The sequence below is a fragment of the Pleurodeles waltl genome, chromosome 6 (genome assembly GCF_031143425.1).
Source record: "Pleurodeles waltl isolate 20211129_DDA chromosome 6, aPleWal1.hap1.20221129, whole genome shotgun sequence".
Classification (NCBI taxonomy): domain Eukaryota; kingdom Metazoa; phylum Chordata; class Amphibia; order Caudata; family Salamandridae; genus Pleurodeles; species Pleurodeles waltl.
In genome coordinates, this window is record NC_090445.1 from 884,702,235 (window position 1) to 884,723,391 (window position 21,157).

Sequence of the window (21,157 nt, forward strand, 5' to 3'; positions counted from 1 at the left end):
ACACATCAAGCAGGGTCATTTCACCATCTCTTCAATGGACATCACCTGACATGCATTTCATGGAATAAGATTGCATCAGCTTTACCAAAACTTCACAAATTAACAACTAACCATTGCTGTGGTGTACGTAGTCACAGGTGGCTGAAGCACGCCTTTGTTAAGATGTAAGTGGCACTGGTCATTCCATGCTCAAAACACCAGCAAGGTCATTCATTTTTGCTTGTAAAATATAAATGCCTGACCGGAAGGCATTTAACTGCCTCTAGAAGCTAACTAGTTTGACAGAACATGGAAGGAAGCCCAAGTGAGCCCGAGTAGTGGTACCTGCCTACCCTACAAAAGGCCATTTAAGGGCCTCTCAAGTATACAAAAAGAGGGAGACCTCTGTCTTTCAAGTGAACCTGGGTCCTAAACATGCATTTTGGCTTTCGGATGTGGTACTATTTTAGTAGACGTTTGTTAAACATAAACTGTGATCAGCATTTATGGACGGCGTTTGGTAAACCAGCATGATGAATAGACAAAGGTTTCAGTTGTTGCTTCTTGGGTCCTCTGTGTAATTATGGAGAATGACTGGTATCTAAAAGTGGTGTTAGCAGGACCTGTGTAGTAAACAAGGACTCCGGTCTCCGGAGGATGTTGTAGTGGCCGTTTTACCTCAACTCGCTTTTAACGCACTTATTGTTGATGTGTTACAAGCTTATTTTCTTCAAGGCAAGTTAGCTCTATTGGTAGAACTAAGCTGCAATAAGCAATATATTTTACAATGCATAGTACTACATATGCTTTGTAATTTATTGTTTTCAAACAGGTGAATCTAACGGAACTAAAACTAAAAAAAAGACTGTAAAATTGATGAAGCAGAACGTGAAGAAGTTTTCTGTCTGGGGAAACGTTCTCTGTGTAGTTTGAAAGGGCTTTGAACATAGATATATATAACACTGGATGTAAAACATGAGTTAAAATGATATATTTTTTAATAATTTCATGAACTGTTTGCATACAAATTTGGATCAATTATTTAGGGACAGCAAATGGTAGTTGGTATATATTTTCCTTGAGAAAACATAGTGTTTTTTTGGAAACATTTTTTTCTGACCAGCAAAACAAACACTATAAGAGCGTTGCATGATATAAATCTTAAATTATTAATCAATATTATGTGTCCATTGCATGAATCAACAACAGCACCCTCTTGAGTAAGAAATACTACTTTCTTCCCGCTCACAATCGCATCGATTCTGCCCCATCGGTGATCCCCTCCATTACGATTTTATAAATAATATTTGTAATTGCTGTGCCAATGTCCTCTCTTTTAAAGCAGGTCACTTATTTTCCAAGAAAGCCTAGATCCAGTGTATTGCAAGCCATCACCTTAACGCACAAGTGACAGTGATGCCATTCTGCAACCCAGTTTCTGTGCTTAGGGTGGAGTTCCATCATATACTACTTCAATGTTGCCTAAAAAATGTCCCAATCCCTGTTCACAGTTGGGTAACTACTGCATTCCAATACATCTTCACTATCACCCACATCCACACCGTTTGTTAGATGTCCACATTTACAGCCAGACATTTCAGTCAACTTCTGATATGGTCTGGGTACATTTTGTTAAGAACCACTCATGTATGATATGATCTATGAAGAAATCCATAGTGTGGTATAGGAATACCTCAGAGAATAGAGTTCTCTTGGTACACTTGCCTCAAGAGATTTATCTGGAAATTCCTTCCAGGTCAGCCTAGCAGTCCCATCTGGTTGAGGATACATCAGACATTGCCCTAGTGGACTCCAAATTGAGCTGTAGCCATGTCAAAGGCCAGTAACTGTTCTTCATTGTACAAGTCTCCCGTCATCTGACATTTACTTCAAACCATCTCTGGACTCCTATTTTAGACATCAAAGATTGCGATGTTGAAACCTCAAGTAGCAACAGCCAGCGAGAAGTGGGTATGCCTTAATACACCCTAAACCAATCTATGAAAACAATCTTACTGCAATACATTTCTTTTTTGAGACTGAGCGTTATCAATTAATTTTTGTTTGCTTTATGCAAAATGCCAACAAATGGTTATCTGATTTAGCAGAACTATGTACACATGTTGGGATGAGCATTTTATAGTGGTTTGTTATGTTACCTGCTTTGCCACAAGCACATTTTATTGTGCAGTGAATTCATAGAGTGTTGTGCAGTGTATTAAAGAGAGTCTAATGCTTAGTAAACTATTTGTGGGGGTGCTTGATATTGCACACATATGTATTACCAGCCTCTTCACTGATCATGTGATCTCTCTCCTGCTCTTTAGAATGACTCTTACCTACAAGGGCCAGGGCCAGACCTCCCTGTGTGCTTCCAGCAGACTATTCTTGTGTGGATTCCTCTGGTATTCCTTTGGCTGTCAGCACCCTGGCAACTCCTCCATTGGTGTAAATTTGGAAAAGAACGATCCTCGTTTACAAAGATCTATCTCATAAAACAGGTAAACCATTCTGCACACCAAGGCTCAGATGGACTTAGCATTATCTCTGCTCTGCTTTGTGCTCTGTTTTTTAAACGCAGTCTTAATAGAAGATATGTATTGGTAATCACATAGCGCAACATGACCTGGCGTGCAAAGGAGTGCTCTACATTATGGTTTATTTGGGGAGAAGATACTAGATGGTATATATGAAGCAGGGTGTATTGGGATGTGCTTTGCCATTATAAGCCAAATAAGCCCCGCTATTAGGTTTTCCAAACCCTCAAGCAAAGTGCAGACTTAATGCCAACTTATCAACTTAAGACAGGAGACCTGGTAGACTGCAACCCATAAACAACCTGGATATTACACGAGGATGGTGTGTTCAGGGCAACATTCGGTCCTGTGAAACTCACAGGAGTATTTGTTAGTGAGTTCCAAATCTGTTTTCATCTCGAACAGTTACCCTCAAGTATGCACACTAACAATATATTTTATTAAACATCATATTCTACAGAAAATAATGTTTATAGCTGCAACCTTTAAAATATGAACAAAATAGTGGTAATGACAGTGATTAATAATCAACATATTACTGCAACCGTGTAACAGAGTTTCGAAATGTCCTTGCATGAAAGTGATTGGACTAGTCCGTGTTCTCCAACCCCTCCATTCACGCTTCTATCGGAGCTGCCTTAGGGCCCAAAGGAACCTGTATGAGTTTCTTAGGTGGCCTTTCACCAGCATACCTTGGCTTGAAGTAACAATGATATTGTTCTGTGTTGATAAGTTTGTTGTCTGATCTGAGTGAGTTGTTGTGTTCCCGGAAAGCTGATAGGACCAAGCTGGCTCAGAGAAGCTGCCTGTGACCTACATGAAAGATGTTTATAGCTGTGCTTGCATAAACCCAGTCTTTTCAGGAAGATAAGATTCTCCTTTCTGCCTAATACATATCTCTACCCAGCTAATATTGTTGCACCTTCACTTAATTCTATACTACATTATAAACCATATTTATAAATATATAAATAAATAATTGATAGACCATTCAAACTATTATATATATTTTTTTACATATTGTGTAAATAATACTAAATGTGGCATGCATTTATAAATGAGAAATGTGTACTGACATGAATATATGAAATGCAATGGAGCAGTACATAAGCAAAACACAAAGATCATATCAGCACATCTCTGAATTACACAATTTCATTAAGCTCTACAATTTTAGCTCACATGTTTAGGTGCAGGGGATTAGGTGATATATCCAGAATGTGAATTTCATTCAAGTACGGGTGCTAGCATTTAGATCCTGGATCCTAAGTAGAAACGTGGGAAGCTTAGCGACTAGATCACATCTCCCCACTAAATAACCAGGGGCGGCTCCTCCAAATGGGCGGAGGAGCGTCGCCACCACGCCAGCAGGAGAAGCTGCAAACCTTTCAGAATGAAAGGATTATCCTTTGATTCTGAAAGGGGCGGGGCCAGGGGGTGACGTGCACTGAGTGAGAGTGCTAAGCACTCTCCCTCAGAGCGCATGTGTTTTTTGCAGGCCATTTTTGGGCCGGCCAAACACACATGCGCAGTAGGCTGTCTCCAGCCCAGCAACACAGTCGCCGGGATAGAGAGAGCCTGCACAGGCTCCCAGTCTGCCTGGGAGTGCCCTGGCTGGGCGCTCCCAGCCAATCCTGATGCTGCTTCGACCAGCATCAGGATTGGCGCAGGGCATTTATTATCCCCCCCCGCTCCCACCTCCCCCGCTCCCCCTTCCCCTCGCGCCGCACCTGCCCCACCCCTTTTAAGAGATGCGAGCTGCGACTGTAAATAAGCAATACTGCCATCACACGTTCTCAGATTGTTTTAGTGCTGAATATCTAATTATGACAAATATGCCCAGGAGATGATTGGAAAGTGTTGCAGCATGAATCTCAAGCCTCAAACAAAATGCACTTTCATAAGCTTTATCTCCTAAAACATTTACATGATTGTCCATTTCATAAATAAAGAAATAAAATACACTATGTGCCGAACTATGTCCCGCTAGCACTGGTAAGGAAGCCATGCTGCAGAACCAACGTGCCTTTGAGTAGGACGCAGTTGGTTGGTTGAAGAAGTAGCCATCCTTCTTAGTGGAATCCCCTCAAATAGGAGCTTCTAAAGCCAAGAGAGAGAGAGTGCTCATAGGAGGAGATGTTGTGTACCAATTGAGGGAGGCTGGAAAGACCTGCCTGTTGTGGAAGAGGAGGCCGAAAAACCTGGTTAATAACAGTGAGAAGAATGCGGGTACACTTTTACCAATAGAGATGATAAAGTGAGTGCCCGGTGAGTAATGAAAAGGCATAGGGGCTACCTATCACTAGTGTAGAGGGGCTGATGAACGCCCTGTCACTGACACTAATGGAAGAGAGATAGTGAGTACCCTGTCATTGATAAAAAGCGGAGTATGAGAAGCCTACTACTAACAAGCGGGTGTATGTGAATAGCACAGTGACTAATGGTGAGGAGGTAGGGAATACTCTGCCACTTATGGTGAGGAGGTAGGGAATACTCTGCCACTGATGGTGAGGAGGTAGGGAATACTCTGCCACTAATGGTGAGGAGGTAGTGAATACTCTGCCACTAATGGTGGGGAGATAGGGAATACTCTGCCACTGATGGTGGGGAGGTAGGGAATACTCTGCCACTAATGGTGGGGTGATAATGTGCACTCTTTCAGTAATGAAGGGTGAAAGATCAGAACTAGCCTGTCACTATTCCTGAGAGGTGACGAATGTTCTTTCATTAAAGAGGAAGGGAAGATGACAAAAGTGCCTCTAACAAAGAAGAGATAGTGAGAACCCTGTGACAAATACTCATGTCGTATTGGGGATCCTCTCGCTAATGGAGAGGGGTCTCGGAGTAAATTGGCAGAAAAAATGAGAAGATACTTAGCACCAATAAGTGGTTACAGTGAAAGAAGAGGGAAAATGGTAAACATAAAAAACTGATGACATTTCTTTCCAACAATCGAAAAATAAATGAGGATGTGTCTGCTGAATTAGGAGTCTGCTGTACTAGTTACTGCTTCTTAATCACTACCCTTAGGGAACCACCAGCCTTCATGGCTACACAGTGCTCAATTTGTAAATAAAAACGTGTCTGAAACACGCGGCTGGTGCAATTAAATGTGCGAGCACGGAATACTGAGGCCGCGTAATCCTGAAGCCATCTCGGGCCTCTTTAATTCATTTACAGCCACTCCCTGCCACTTGCAGCTTTCTGTTTTCTCCCTTTGTGACGCTTTTCGGTTTTTTTCTTCCTCCGTTTTTCCCATATGTGTCTTTTGCTCACAGGAAATGCTTGAGGCAGAATAATTAGTGGCGGCCCTCACACCAGAAACCACCGGCTCAATTTAAGCACAGTGGCTACCTCTCAAACACTCCAGGTGCCCCTTCATGAAATCACCTATATCATATTATCTCTGCTTCATATCGCATCCGCCACTCTAGTTGTATTACAAGCAAGCTTGCTGATCAGTCTACAGAAACATTTTCAAGTCTCACATAAGGTGATCCTTTGGTTGACAACATTGGCGTGCGCGCTGCATTTTTATGATAACTCTAGTGGCTATGTTATTTGCATATGAAAACGGTAAATGCATCCTGGAACAGGTCTGGAAATTTCAAATGAATGTGTTTTCAGGCAAGGCACCTAAGCATGTATGTGCTGCCTATTGACGCCAAAGGTTCTATAAAATGGTTTCAGTGGTGTGGAAGTCAATTTACAGACCTTCCAAAAGTATAGCAACTCTCTATTTCAAAACAGTAAATTCACCCAACAGGGTCACATAGGGCTGTGCCTTGAAAAAAAATATTTTACCATCTGGGGTATCTGCTTGATGTCACTGTAATAGTGGATGATGCTCAGAGAGTAAGAGCCACATTTCTCTCAGTGAAAGCACTGGGCACAGATAACTACCCTGAAGCCTTTTAAAAAGGTTACTCAAGGTGTTTGGGGAGTACTTGTCTAAACACTGTAACTGTGTTTTTATAGGAAGGCAATAACTCCTGTGCTTCTCTCTGCTGTCTAAGCGTTTGGTGACCCCGCAGAATGTGCATTACATGGTCCTATTGCCTTCGTCAAATTTGGCGCTAAATGTTCCTTAAGTTGTTGGTGGTAAGACTCGAAAACCTCATAATGAAGTAGAAACACCCAGCCCAATCAGGATTTGTCAAGCGTAGATAAGCAGAAATAATGAATCTGATACACGCAGCCTAGAACTGTGGAAACCCGGTGCTCTCCTAACACTTGATGCTCAGAAAGTATTCTATGGACTTGACCAGAGATATGTTACACTTACCTTGTTAATAGTGGTAGGCGTCAGCTTTGTAACATGGAGAATAGCTGACGGTCAGTCACAAGGCTTGGCAGAGGCCTCTCATGTTAACTCTACAAGCATATTTCTACCAAAAAGGGCTTTTCCTTCGCACGTGAAACACAGAGGAATATTTTGATTAGCCAATTAGGGACCGGGAAGTTATGTGTGTAATAGTAGGTCAACATGTGCAAGACCGTTTTTTCCCAAGGGTGAAGTCACCTTGGCCATTTTTGAGCAGGACATCTTTGTTAGAGCCGCTAGATTCCAGATAAACAAGCACGCCCACATCTGTGCCCTAAAACTCTGTGAAAGTACCCCTCTGCCAGTGTGTAGCAGACTCAGGAGCGGGAAGGCAGGCACACACCCAGAGAGTATACATAAACTCCCCGCCCCTATAAATGGTACAAGCCTGTCCCCCATGCTGTGATTGCACAGCTAGTTTCCCCTGCATGGGTAGAATTTAGAGGCTGGTGCAGTATAGGTAACTCGAGCACACACACGCAGCACTTTTCTTTGTAGCATGGACTATTCTACTTTGCTTGAAGGAGCAGTTTGATGAGTGGACAGTTATTTTTGTTAGAGGTGCTAACTTTTCCCATAAAATAAATATTTTTTTCATAACTTTTGTTACATTAAGTGGAGCTCAAAAGTTACCCCACATGCCTATGGTAAGGGAAAGCTTGTAAAAAGCAGATTACAATTAAATAAAATGTTTACTTGCAAAATATCCTGGCTGAGGTCAGGTTTTTATAACAGATTGTGTCACTTAACAATGACATTGTGTATTTAGAATCAGTAAATTTAAAGCTGGCGATTGAAAAAATAATTGCTATTCACACACATGTTCTCTCTCTGGTCCCACTGTAGAGCATCGCTGTCTTACTTTTCCTGAATACGGTGGCTGGGCTGGCTATTACAGTTGCAGAGGACTTTGGAGAATACCGAGATCCAACTCCGGGGAAGCTGAACCCAATCGTCCTTTACACGAATCCTTCTCTCTACATAGTAACATGGGTAAGGACACGAAATGAGGGAAGGCTGTTTTACGACATCTTATTGTATGTTAGGTTCTAAAGCTTTAATGTTGTTTGGTATGCTCTGCAGCGACATTATATTTGCAGGTCAAAAGATGTCATGCCTCTCATTCAAAAAGTATGCACAAATACACACAGTGCACACCTGGGTGTTTCTCGATAAAGGAATGACTTTAAATTAACTCAAATTGTTGATAAATGTTAGAAATAGACACATTTTAATTTGAAGATTTAGTGAAAGTGTTTTATTGAAAATGTGGGGACTTTTGTGATAGAAGTCTAACTTTTAATTATTTCTTAGTTAATATTTATTGTTATGACATATAATGTTTGTTGTTTTTGTTAAAAAAACAATTAAAGGCATAAGCGATTAATTGCCAAAGGAAGCTTCTCACGCCACATAGAAATATAAGCAACACATATACAGCCTCTGCATGCTGTGAAGTGGGCATCTCTTATAGAAAGTGATGCAATAATCCAGTTTATTAGAAGTAGTTATTAACCTCCTCAAGGTCTAGCTAATGAAAATGAAGATATCTCTTTATTTTGTAGAAAACGGAGGATGGATATGCCCTTGTCCTTGTGAACACATGCTTGAAACCTTGAACATTGCCAATGTTGAGTTGAATACAGTGGACATCCTATTGTTAGGAGTTGGATGAGGTGTATCATGTACTATAGTAATGACGTGGTTTCCTTTAGGGAGGTCCCACTATGATTTTCAGTTGACATTTTACAAAGCGGTCTGCTGGATTCAGTTGCAGACTTGCAGGGTTTTGAAAATGTTATGAAGACAATTGCATTTGATTGTCGTCCGAGAATTAGGATGTGGTGCTGCAGGTGTCTTTAAATTTGAATTGTTTTTTTTTGTTTTAAATGCTTCATTTTCCCTTGTTCTTTTCACTGGTCAAATGTCCAAACCCTGAGGAGGAGAGTTGTCTTATGGAAGAGTGGCTATTCCTTCATATGAGGACTGACAAAAGACAGCACCTTGTGCCTTTAATACATCTGAAAGGAATTCAGGAATAACCCAGGATAACTACACTGAGGCACATTTTCGATTGTACAATATAGGATTTTGGGACAAGGATATTCCTTTTTTCACACGTTAAACCATATGTTTGATCTTCAGATGATGTTTTCTGTAATTATTCTGATTGTTATTCCATGGACACATCACTGTATGGCAGGTCTAGATATTCACATTTACTGAAGGAACATTATTCTTCAGTTTGTAACACTTAGTTACTATGCTTTTAATACAGGTCCTTCAGTGTTTGAGTTTACTGCAAATTATATATTTTTCATGATTCTAAAGTGACAGCAAACTAAAACTTTCATGTCATAGTTATAGTGACAAAATGTAGATTTGCCTCTCCCTGGCTTGTCAAGTAGGTTAATCATTTTGGGATCATCTTCTGCATTCACAAACAGGAGAAATTAGGACAATAACCACTGTTCATATAGGGACATGGAATGCTGCAAGAATACTAAGATCCCACTTGCTACTCTACAAGACAACTTGTGCCTTCCTAACCACTAAAACAGTCTAGGAAGTTATGGTCTGACACAGCTATTCAGATGGAGCTGCCAATCCGAACGGTCTCAACCAAAGGCCAATTTTGATTAGGTGAAAGTAAGCCAGGCAGAATTGCTGAAACAGCCTGCTGGTCAGCCAGTCTAATTGTCCATCCCTCAACCAATAACAATGGGTCGTTGTGTTTTTATATTTGTTTTCTTACTCGGATTGGTTGCTTTGCAGGCAGCCAGTATGACTAGAGCATCCCTGGCCTTCTGGGCAATTTTAGGAAACAAAGAGGCGCGGACAGCCAAGAGAAGTTCCCCACTCAACATAATTTTTGCACCTCAGAATCAAAAATCTATCCTAAGACCAATAAAAAAAGCAAGACCTATTAAAACCATGAATGACCATTTCACAAACTAAACATTAAAGTGAACTTAGGAGGCAAACTAAATTATAAAACTCACTTTGCAACAAGCAAATGGAAAGAAGTGCTTAAATTGGTATCAAAGCGAGTAAACATTAGTATATGCTGTAACATAAATCAGATCTATGCTATAATGAGATACACAACATTAACATAAAATATCAAATACAAAGGTGGAGAGGCGACAGTACGCTTCAATCAATGAAGTAGATTCCTTTATACAATCACCTCCAAGGCTCAATGACTAGCATCCATAATGTTATTAGTATCCAAATGCTAATAAAAGTCAGATATCGTCCTATAACGAAACAGCTTTTTTTTCCATTCAACATCTTAATTTCTTCATAGAGCAACCAACTCACCATAAGGGCTGTCAAACACAACATAGCGCATAAACAACTATTAAACAACTATACAGTTAAAAACTTGCATCTATAATAGATGCATTAAAAATCTGGGTCTGTAATAAGAAAACTGATTAGGCCATGAAACCACATAGGCTTTCGCAATATATACATGCCTAGGTTGTATACAAAATACCCACCAACAACTGTCCTAGATATAGGAGTCCTAAGTGAAAGACTGACACTAAGGGTGGAGCGTTGCCTTAGCATATATATAGCATAATGAAATGTATGCATGCACAATGGAACCAAGTCAAGATAGATATCGCCAATGTTGAATGTTATACATGCTCCATTCATTTGGAACGATAACAGTGAAGTCAGCCACTGCTTGCCTCTCTCCTTATTTGAAGTTGCAACGGGTATGTTTAGTCAGAGAAAGTCTTATCAATTATTTTATATATAAGTAATGATAATTTTCTTCTTTACGCATAGTTGTGTGCTTGTTTAAACAGCCTATGCTGTATAGTTGAAACAAAAGATAATACAAAATATATAGGTCCATAGAAGAACCAAAAATTACATAAATTAGTTATTCAGCTACTGTTGAGCACAGAATTGTTGACTTTAAAAAACACTTACCAAATGTGTCCTGCATCTAGGCAGTCCTAATCACAACATACTACTGTGTTTACAGCACACTTGGGATTATGTCAGTACAAAAGACTGAACATTGGAATATTATCAGCAACTGAAATTTCCAGGAAATAATCATAAAAGTGATCGGGACAGTAACAAAACAGCTTAAATTAAAGTGACAACATTTTGGTCTTTGATAAAAACCTAAGAGAAACATGATGAAGCATTAGTTGGAGTGTGTACAAAACCCATAGGAGTGAGTGCAGAGCAATGCATTTTTAACAAAATAATTTGGTCATGTGTTATCAAACAATGACCCCATCCCAGTAAAATAGAAACCATTCAATCAATCAATTATTTTTAGAGTGCGCTACTCGCACATAAGGTCTCAAGGCACTGAGGGGTATGTCCTCGAAGTTCAGTCGAAAAGGCAGGTCTTGAGGTCCTTCCTGGATTGAGGTAGCAATTGCGATTGTCTGAGGTAAAGAGGTAAGGTGTTCCAAACTTTTGCTGCCAGGTAGGTGAAAGATCTTCCTCCAGCCGAGGCTTTCTTTATGCGGGGTACATTGGCGAGCGAGCAGAGAGGTCAGGAGGGGGAGTACCAAGTGATGCGGTGGTTGAAGTAGCTAGACCCAATCTTGCGAAGGGCTCTATAGGTGTTTACGAGGAGTTTGAAGTTGATCCTCATCTCGATGGTGAGCTAGTGGAGGTCTTTCAGGTGTTCTCTGATGTGTTCTCAGCTAGGAATGTTCAGGACGAGTCTGGTGGCGGCGGCGTTCTGAGTTTGTTGCAGCTTGCTCAGGTTCTTCTTGGAGGTTCCGGCATAGAGGGCGATAATGATACAAGAGAACCTCAAGATGTGCCAGAGGTGCTCTCATTTCTTGGAATGGCAAGCTATTGCACCCATTAAACATATGTATTTACAACACTTAGGGCATGATAATGACAGTTAATAAAGAACCGGCATGTGTTCAAATGGACTTTGGAGTGTGATAGGGCCTTTACTCAAATGAGGGATGAAATTGCTTCAACAAAAACTTACCTTCATTTGACCCACAGCTATGCACTGAACTAATAATAGATGCAAGTCATCTTTAGGAGCAATATTTTCCCGACACAAACCCAGAAAATATTGACCACAACAAATAGTCTCATATGCAAGTTGGAGCCTTACTGGGAGAGGATAACCATATTTACAGGCAAAGAATGAGAGATAAGCAGTTGTGTGGATTTGTGAACATTGCCACTTGTTCCTATACAGAAAACATGTAATTACCTAGTGGTGGTCACCACTAGCTAGTTATAGTTAGGACCTAGTTTCAGAGAAAAGGCTGTTTTTTGCTTGCCTATATCTTTGGCACCGCTTGACGAAGCTTCATGGAAATTTCCCCCCAAAATTGACAGTCACATGAGCTGCTGTCTGGAAAGTTTTGGAATGAACCATCAAGTGGGGGCTGAGATAAGGTGGGCGGGGGAAATTTAGAGTGTTTCTAATGTTATTTCTCATAGGAAAAATTGAACAGCAAAAGCACCAGAACCACTGGACGGAATTACAACAAATGTGGCAGAAAAGCAGCCCATGGTCCAGAAAGAACCCTTTTTGTTATTTAGTGTAAATCCGTTCAGTAGCTTTTGAGAAATTGAGGAGAAATCAAATTTGTATATATATAGACACGAAGAATTCGCAATCCCTTCCAATCTTGTGCTTAGTTCTGTTTGGCTGCCAACATTTCAAACCAGGAAGTGTTGGCAGCCATCTTGGGACTTGTCTTGAGCCGAGTCCCAGACATAAATGCAAAAAAAAGAAAAGGAGACAGGGTACAGACACCCTGACCACTTAGCCCTGGTGCTGGAGTCCCCCAAAGCAAAAAGGCATTTTTTAAAATTTTTCACCTTGATTAGCGGCAGATCTGGCAAAAAAAATGTTTTAATGAAACGCTGGCTCCCGTGCTTCGCCATTTTCAAGCCCCGTGTAAGTCAAGTGTTGGGGCAATGCTTATTGAAGTGTGGGGGGAGCCTGCCCCCCCCACAGCCCCAGGGACCACCACCTCCCCAGGACTTACATAATTTTAAATGCGGGGCGCCTCACCCCCCCCAATAGCCACAGGGACCACCATCTACCCGGGACATTCATTAAGATTAATGCAGGGGTACTGTCTGCCCCCCCGCAGGCCCAGGGACCACCACCTCCCGGGGGCATTCATTAGATTGTGTGCAGTGGGGCGTACAGCCCCGCCACAACCCCAGGGACCACCACCTGCCCAGAGCATATATTAAAAAAGAGATTGGGGGCTCGTTTTGGATGCCCTGCAGCCCTGTGGGACTCCTTTTTGCTGGAGGGGGAGGCTGGGTCCCGGGGGATGGGATCCTCAGGGCCAAGGTCGGCCTGGGGGGTCATGCAGCCCCCTCCCCAAAAAAACAATGAAATATTTGTACTGGGCTCCGGTAGATTGGGATCCCGGGCCGATATCGCCTGAAGAGTGGGTCCATGGGGGGTTGGCGGCAGTGCCGGTTTGCAGGCCAGGCCCTGCGACAACCCTTCAGCTGTGCACAGCATGCGGTTGGGTGGTTATTGGGGTTGACCCCAGGGACAAGCCACAGGCCAAACACTGCAGTCAACCCCAGCCATGCATGGCCAAAGGCCATGCGTGGTGGCATTTGGATTAACGTATAGTAATGAAGAGTACTATACGTTCAAAAACCCTAGACAATGATTGAAAATAACAAAGGTTACAGGGAAGTTATAGTTAGGAAGTAGAATTAAAGAAAACATAGAAATTCACCTAAAAAAAACAAAGGTTACAGGTTCTGAATTTACTCGTAGATAACCATAGAAATTCAGCATTTATAGTTACAGTTCTTTCAAGTAACTATAACTCGCACCCTAAAGTAACTACAACTTACACCCAGGCCATGCACTGCTAATTACCCCAGATATTACAGCACTCATGACAACTTCTATAGCGTTGTTACAAATATTAATGAAACATTAGAACTGAAATTACTGAAGAAAAAACTGTGCATGGCGGGGGCGCAAGATATAGTTACCTTAGTGGGCGAGTTATAATTACTTGAAAGAACTATAACTGCTGAATTTCTGTGGTTTTCTATGAGTAAATTCAGAACCTAACTCTAACATCCCTGTAACCTTTGTTTTTGTCAGTGAATAATAGTCATAGACGACCACCCACCTTTTACAAATGACTGTAGTCCAAAAGTTAAACTGCCACCAAGAAAACGGTGGGGAATGAGACTCATGGATTATGACTTCAAACTAATACACAAACCTGAAGAAGAGTATTATCCAGCAGATTACATTTCTGGTCATCCAGAGCCTAGCCTGAAGCCTTGTGGTTCACTAGCTGGGGAATATATTAAGTTCATTAGAAGAGAATCAACTCTAGAGAGAATAATGATGCATGAATGAGAGAAATGACTACGAAGCAGATAAAACTATGTAGAAATTGATCAAAACCATTCAAGCAAACAAGTAGAGACACGCTCATGCCACAACAATGTTTCAAAAAGGAATGAAGAGTGAGGAAGTGCTATCTTTTAGAAGGGTACAAGAAAAACTATCAGTGACTGGTAAAGGACTTTTGTTAAGAGAAAATAGGATAGTCATACCACATGTACCCTGGAAACAAATGGTTAATATTGCACATGAGATCCATTTACAAATAATGGCAACAAAAAGAATGTTGAGAGAGAAGGTGTAGCTTGCAGATTTAGATTTGTGTTTAATTGGTTATTTCTGAGCTTCCAGAAAATATCTTCAGCAGCAGTTGATGGGACAGTTTCCTGTGATTTAGCAGGTATGCAGATCATCAGATAAAACCGAGCTTCCTTTCCTCCATAAAATATTTGCAGAGTGGGGAATACCGAAACACCTAAGTCAGTCAGTGGCCCAGCAGTTAAGGGAGCAGAATTCAGTTGCTTCGTGCAGTAGCTGGGCATAAATCACAGGAAGATCATACTACTGCGGCCTCAGGCTAGTGGGACAGCTGAAAGATTCCTGGCCCCAACCAAGAAGGCTAGCCAATGGACAGAACTTTGCAAATAATTTTACATTAAGCAAGGTACGGGTCTATAGTGTTATTCCACATATGTACCCTGCAAGGTCCCTGTCACAATTAATATTTGATAGATTGATTAACACAAGACGACCATAGCTTCTAAGTGAGTCATGTGACCTCGTTAGTGTTCGTGATGGTGACCAACACGCCAAGCAGAAAATTAAAGAACATGTTGATTCTCATCATCATGCTATGGACTCCCACATTAGGTCTGGTGTTTAGGTGGTGGTGACTCAATCAAGGAATACTGATAGTCAATTAAAAAGCACACCATTACAAACCACACAGAATAAAGGCAATATGGGATCTGCACCAAAATGTGGAAAGCCCCTGACAAGACGTGGGTCCCACTTCAAAAGTATACTAGGGGCAGTCCCTTCACAAGGGTTAAAACAACCTAGGATGCAGGGCTTAGGAAATTTAACAAGTGTGCGCAGGATTCACATGTGTGTGAAATTGACTCTGTCCTGAGTTATGCAAGTAAACAATGTTCTTTTGGTGATAAGATGCCAGTGACATGTGATAGGGAGGTTACAGGTGAACCTTTTCGCAAATATGTGTCAGCTATTTGGGGGTGTTTGATTGAACAGATGTGATTTCGTTCATGTCTGCTATTGCTATTTTTTTTTAGTTTCAATTATTCCGTTTGTTTTTTAATTTTAATTATTTATATTACTGTTTAAAATAGGACAAGATGGAATTTATATGTCTTTAACTAGAACTATGTCAGTGTCATAATTCCAGGAAGCACTGTGGTATGAATGTTTGCTTTAAAAAATAATAATAATAATAGAAGTGACTTTGGAAAGAATTGAAACAATACATACAGTTTATTGCTACCTTAAGTGCACCTTGTAGATCTCCCTAACAGGAATCATTTGATTCATTAGTGAGACTGTAATAATCGCACCATCACCAACAAATCTTACAGATTTTTGCCTGGAAAGCCTCTCTGCCTATAGTTGGTTGCTTTGCACACCTATCCATTGCTGTGTGCCACGCCGTAAATGTGGGGTGTTGTGGGATCTTCCATTTCCACGAAGTATCCCTTCTCACAATTATTGTGGAAAATTGTATAAGGGCGTGTTCCCCTTGGCTACTCCCTCGCTCTTCCAGGTTTCCCAAAAGAGCAACTCTGAGCATCGATTCTATCTGCTTTGGTAGCACTCTGGTCCTCGCTCTTTCAATTCCTATCCAGCATTGTGCATTTATGTGACATTTCCAAGTTATGTGAAAAAATTCTGCTTTTTGGTCTGTGCAAAGGAAACAAGAAGGGGCTGAGGGCCCACCTGCTCGGTAGTTGTTGGGACAAACCATTATGTAACATGGAGGTATTTCATCTGAACCAGTCTTGGATGGTTCTAAATTGCAGTTCCTGGCGGCTGGGGTGTCATCTTGGTCTCTCCAGTCAGTTTCATCAAGGGAGACATCTCAGCCAGGGGTGGCTGGTGTTCAAGGGCTAAGGGGGCTGTGCCCCTAGCCTTTTCTGGCCTCTCTAGTGAAGCATATATTTAATTACATGATGAAAGTAAAACATTTTCTGCACATTTTCCGAGTGAAAGTTGTGCACTTTGAAAAGCCCCACTGCGCCTGTGTGCCTGTGTCAGTATGTGGCTGAAAGCTGCGCAGTAGGGCTGACAGGGCTCAAAGCCCTTACGTTTTCTCAGAACGCAGTGACGTCCCTGGCTTATCTCCTCCTCCACCAGAAGTCCTGATAGTAAACAGCCTGGAGTGTTTTTTGTTCAGCCCCGGTTTCTGAAAACTTCATGTCACTCCGATATTATTCTCCACCCTTTCCTATTTACTCAAATGGAGGGGTGAGATCAGACTACCAGAGATCACATTTTATTAAAAGAATGTGGCATTACACAAAGAAAATCCCCTTTTCCTGCATTACAAGGAGTCTGTGGCAGAGAAATGGAATAAATACAATAAATAACTCCATCCAGGGCTCTCTGGGAGACAGGAGTGTGACCTGAAGACCTCAAGTCATAAATATGCCAAAGACAACCCTGCACACAAGTAAGTTGGAGCTCTATCTTTTTTACAGACAATAAGAAAAAAATCTGTTCCCTCAGCTCTCCTCTCCTTTCACTGCCTCTGTAGGTGATTTCGTCTCTCAAAGGCAGTAATGGTTCCTGTAATTTATCATGGCTAGTTATTGTTTATTTCTTCTGCAGACTAATGACGTGATATGTCATATTAAACATGTAATCTGCAGCTCAAATAAACATGTACCTTTTATCACTGAAACTGCTGGATACTGGATGGTGAGGCAATGTGTGTTTGTTTGAATGTGTTTGCAGGGCTTGACTGAGTGGCTGAGAAAATGTGGGTGTCTGTGTATAAGAGTTGTGTGAATGGCAGTGGATGACAATGTGGATGAGTAAATGGGTAGGTGACCAAAGGCAGTGGGTGAGTAGGTGAATGGAAATACGTGGGTAGTGAGGCTCTCTCACAAGGTGCAATTCCGTCTTGTATTTGTGCCCCACCACTGCTTTCAGTCACCAGCCACCACTGATCTCAGCCCTCCCAATTCTCCCTCAGTGTTGCAAATCTGTCCGAGGCATTGATCACTAACGATCAGTAGATCTGTGATATCCCTCCTTTCCCAAGTGGAATGCTTATTTTTAGAGCTAAATGTAGTTATGAGGTGGACTGTGGAAGGAGCACACTGTACTAGGGCTATTTGTGTGACATATAAACATTTGTGTTGTGTTCGCAGTACCAGAAGGTAGAGCTGGTGGATAAGGGAGAGAAAAGGGGGCCTCAGTGTGTTTCAGAATGGGCGGAATATTTGTCAGCTAAGATGGTACATCAGTCATGGTTCAACTTGAGTGGAGGACAAACAGGCAAGGATTACAGAATATTGCGTTTTGTAAATGTTGAATTTTCCTTCAAACTGTTTGTGTCGAGGGAGCAGTGAAGGAACGCTTCGGGGAAGTTGACCATGGGTGAATGGCCCTGTCTAAATGCTGGGACGACAAAGTCACAGACAACTAGATCAGACATAACTCAGATAAAATTCAAAATCATTTTCGAACTACAGTAATTTTAAACAATCTTAATTAGGAAGCCAGCAAGTCATGGACTATTTCCAGATAACGACTGCTGGTTCGAACTCAAAATAACATATTAAAGATTTGTGTATTTGTGTTTTTTATGTGTAAGTAGGTGATTACGGCTTAGGGAAGTTTTAGAGCCCTCGGGGAGAACAAACAAGCTATGGTGTAACCAGTGTGTCAAGGTCCTAGTGAAAAAAAGGAAAATGGGCCCTTCTACTGCTGTTGGAATTGTAAAATTAAACTATATTCAGGGTTTGGTGAGCCCCTGAAGCTTCTGGACCCTGGTGCGACTGCACCAGCTGCACCACTGGAAGCTACGCCGGGGCAAACAAGGAGGAAGATGGGAAGCTCAGTCTGTACATCAGATGAGACTGGTGATAAGGTCGCTCCTTCCTGACGTGGGTGAACGACTCCAATCCGTAGAGGCAGTTGCTGTAGAGTCATGTGTACTCAAAACTGAGGAACCTGGGAACACGTACCAGAAAGGCTACGTTTGGGAGAGTTTTTGGAGGCAGCTAGGTGGTCTTGAACACTGGCGGTCTCCACCGGGCAGTTCACTCCACGTGGCTGCCCTGTGGTAGATTGGAAACATGGCTCACTTTGATAACACTGTGGCCAGCACAAAATAACCTGATGTTTGGGATTTAGCCATCTGTTTTTCAAGGGGGAATGAATGCTTTTATTGAAGGTGTAGAGGGTGATTTGCAAGAATATGACTTTGAAACTATTGTCTAACATGAATATACTTTATTAATTATCCTCTAAAGAATATCTCCCCCTGAAGTAAATAGATAATCTAGTCTAGGGAGGTAGAAGAAAGAGGCATGAGCTGAAATCAAGCTTTGGCATTCGGAAACCCTTGCATTTGCCATTGCCGGCATCACAAGAAGAAGCTAGGCCGTGCATGTATCTGTTTACAAAATAGATATTGTTCCTAAATGATCCCACAAGTCCTGTAGTGCTTCGCTGAGGGACTAGGGTTTTATCACTTTACACAGAACAGATTGGATATTATTCGCTTTTCCTTTTCATTTAAATTGCACCTTTCTACTGATGGTCCTGCATGTCATTAATTTCTCCTGCTTCCCAGTCCTTAAATTGAGCCAGTGGTTTCCGGTTGCGTTGGGGTGGGGAGAGGGGGTAGGGGGGGAGCACCGGCACTTATTTTTCTGCACCAGGCACTTACTGCGAGCAAAACATGCATATGGGAAAAATGGAGGAAGAGATAAAACGAAAAAGCCTCATAAAGGGAGAAAGCTGCAAGAGTGAGCTGAAGGGGCAGGGAGTGGCTGTAAACGGACTAAAAAGGCCTGAGATGCCTTCAGGATTAGGCTGCCTCAGTATTCTGTGCTCGCACTTTTAATTGCAGCGGTCGCGTGTTTCAGAGGAGAGCTTTGGGCACCCGTACATTTTTTTATTTACAAGTTAAGCACTGCTTCTTCCCCATCATAAGCTGCTGCTGCTACAACCAGTGAGGCCGGTGAACTGCCCTTCTGGGAAAGCCATTGCCCACCCATCTTCCCCTCGCCCACTACCAAATAAAATGTATTATGTCCTAAGTGTGTTCCAGCATGGGTGTACTGAGTGAAGTCATGCCCAAACTATTTTTACTTCAATTATTCATCCTTTTGAAGATGCAACTTTCGAACACTAGCAGGTAAATGCCTCATGCATCCCAAGCCAGAAGTGTAGACTTCTAATGTAATGTGGATGTTCTGATCAAGACCCGTACTATCAGGTCGTCCTCCCCCAGTGTGAAGCAGGGCAGTGCATCACCTGTGCATGACAGGGCCGTGTCTATTTTGGCACACATTATGGATTTAACCTTGTCGAGTAATGCTACTGCCGGGAAACTTTAACAGCTGCCCCACCTAACTATCTTTCATATTTGCAATATTTTTGTAAACTTACTTCATGTAAATATGTTATGTAAAGATACCCTCACCATTTTGCGTTTGGGGTGAGAGGACAGGGCTGCCGAAGCAAAGACAGACTCCATATCATTGTGGGTAATAATACAGTAATACCCTCATGGTTCCAAACCGAAAGTCAAAAGAGGCGGCGAAAAACAACAAATTTGAAAGATATTTGTTGCTGTGGCTGCCACAACTATCCTTCATATTACACTTCATGTAAATAAATTAATTGCTCTTTCAGTTCCTCTGCAGGCAATATCCAGGTTCGATGGGCTTACCATGAAAACCCAAGACTCTATCAATAGAGTTCAAGATATATATTTTTTTAACTTTTTTGTTGTTGTTGTTGTTGTAGTAATTGACCTCCATTTGTACCGATATGACATGAAGTGTTGTTATCTTTACAGATTCTGGTTATGGTCATCCAAGAAACCAAGCGACATTGCATCAGGAAAGACTCTGGGACCCTCTTTGTCTTTTGGACGCTGCAGATCGTGTGTGGGGTATTCCCTTTCCAGTCTCTGATCCGGATTGCACTCAAGGTCAGAATGACAAAACGTTTATTAATATGTTTGTCTGCCTGTTTGTCTCAGAAGTCGCTCAGCATGTGTGGCTGTTGTAATTGAACAACTGCAAAGAACCGTATTTCAAGGGAATCGCGTCGTACTAGTCTAATACAGAATTTCAAACAATCGGAGAGTCTATGCATATAAAATTAGTGATAAAGTCCGTGTGTATTATAGATTGTAGGAAATAATAATTGCATTTGTGTTCATATTGCATCGAATGTCGAATACCATCCTGAGAGCGACATGTCCTCAGACATGTAACATTTGTCAAAATTAGTCAGAGGAGTTGGTAGGGTAAATGTGTTTCTAGAAGTCAGTATTTGAGCACATTCTCAGCATGGGACACCCACTCCACTTCAGAACAAGTACTTGGGATGTTTCTTTCTTTATGTTTATGCTTACTAATAATGATCAACATTTTACTACTAAGATATATATATATTAAGACAAAAGTACCTGGGAAACCTATTCTGCAGTCCCCTACTGAAATGCTTGTGAGTTCATGAGGAGGCATTGTAACTCTGGAAATGTTTTGCAAACCAGGCCTATTTCAACAAGGAATACTAACCAGTCCGTCTGGAACAAGGGGGTCTTTATGCTGCCTATAGATTCTTTATAGCTCACAGAGGTGGAAGCCAAAACATTTTGATGTGTTTGGTTATAGGCCACGTTTTATTTTGCCTCACAGAACGCAATTTACTGAATTAATGGGTAATACGTAATTCTAACTCCACTGCTAGCTGCCC

At 41.6% G+C, this 21,157-nt stretch overlaps 1 protein-coding gene across 1 annotated transcript in view; it reads left to right on the forward strand.

Annotated features, from left to right (window-relative positions):
• The window catches only part of ABCC2 (ATP binding cassette subfamily C member 2), a 277,757-nt gene that overhangs the window by 46,823 nt on the left and 209,777 nt on the right, over positions 1 to 21,157 (forward strand). The window contains exons 2-4 of the mRNA XM_069239683.1: positions 2,307 to 2,480; positions 7,687 to 7,833; positions 20,250 to 20,384. Of these exons, the coding sequence (XP_069095784.1) occupies positions 2,307 to 2,480; positions 7,687 to 7,833; positions 20,250 to 20,384 (456 nt within the window). The remainder of the gene's footprint in view (positions 1 to 2,306; positions 2,481 to 7,686; positions 7,834 to 20,249; positions 20,385 to 21,157) is intronic.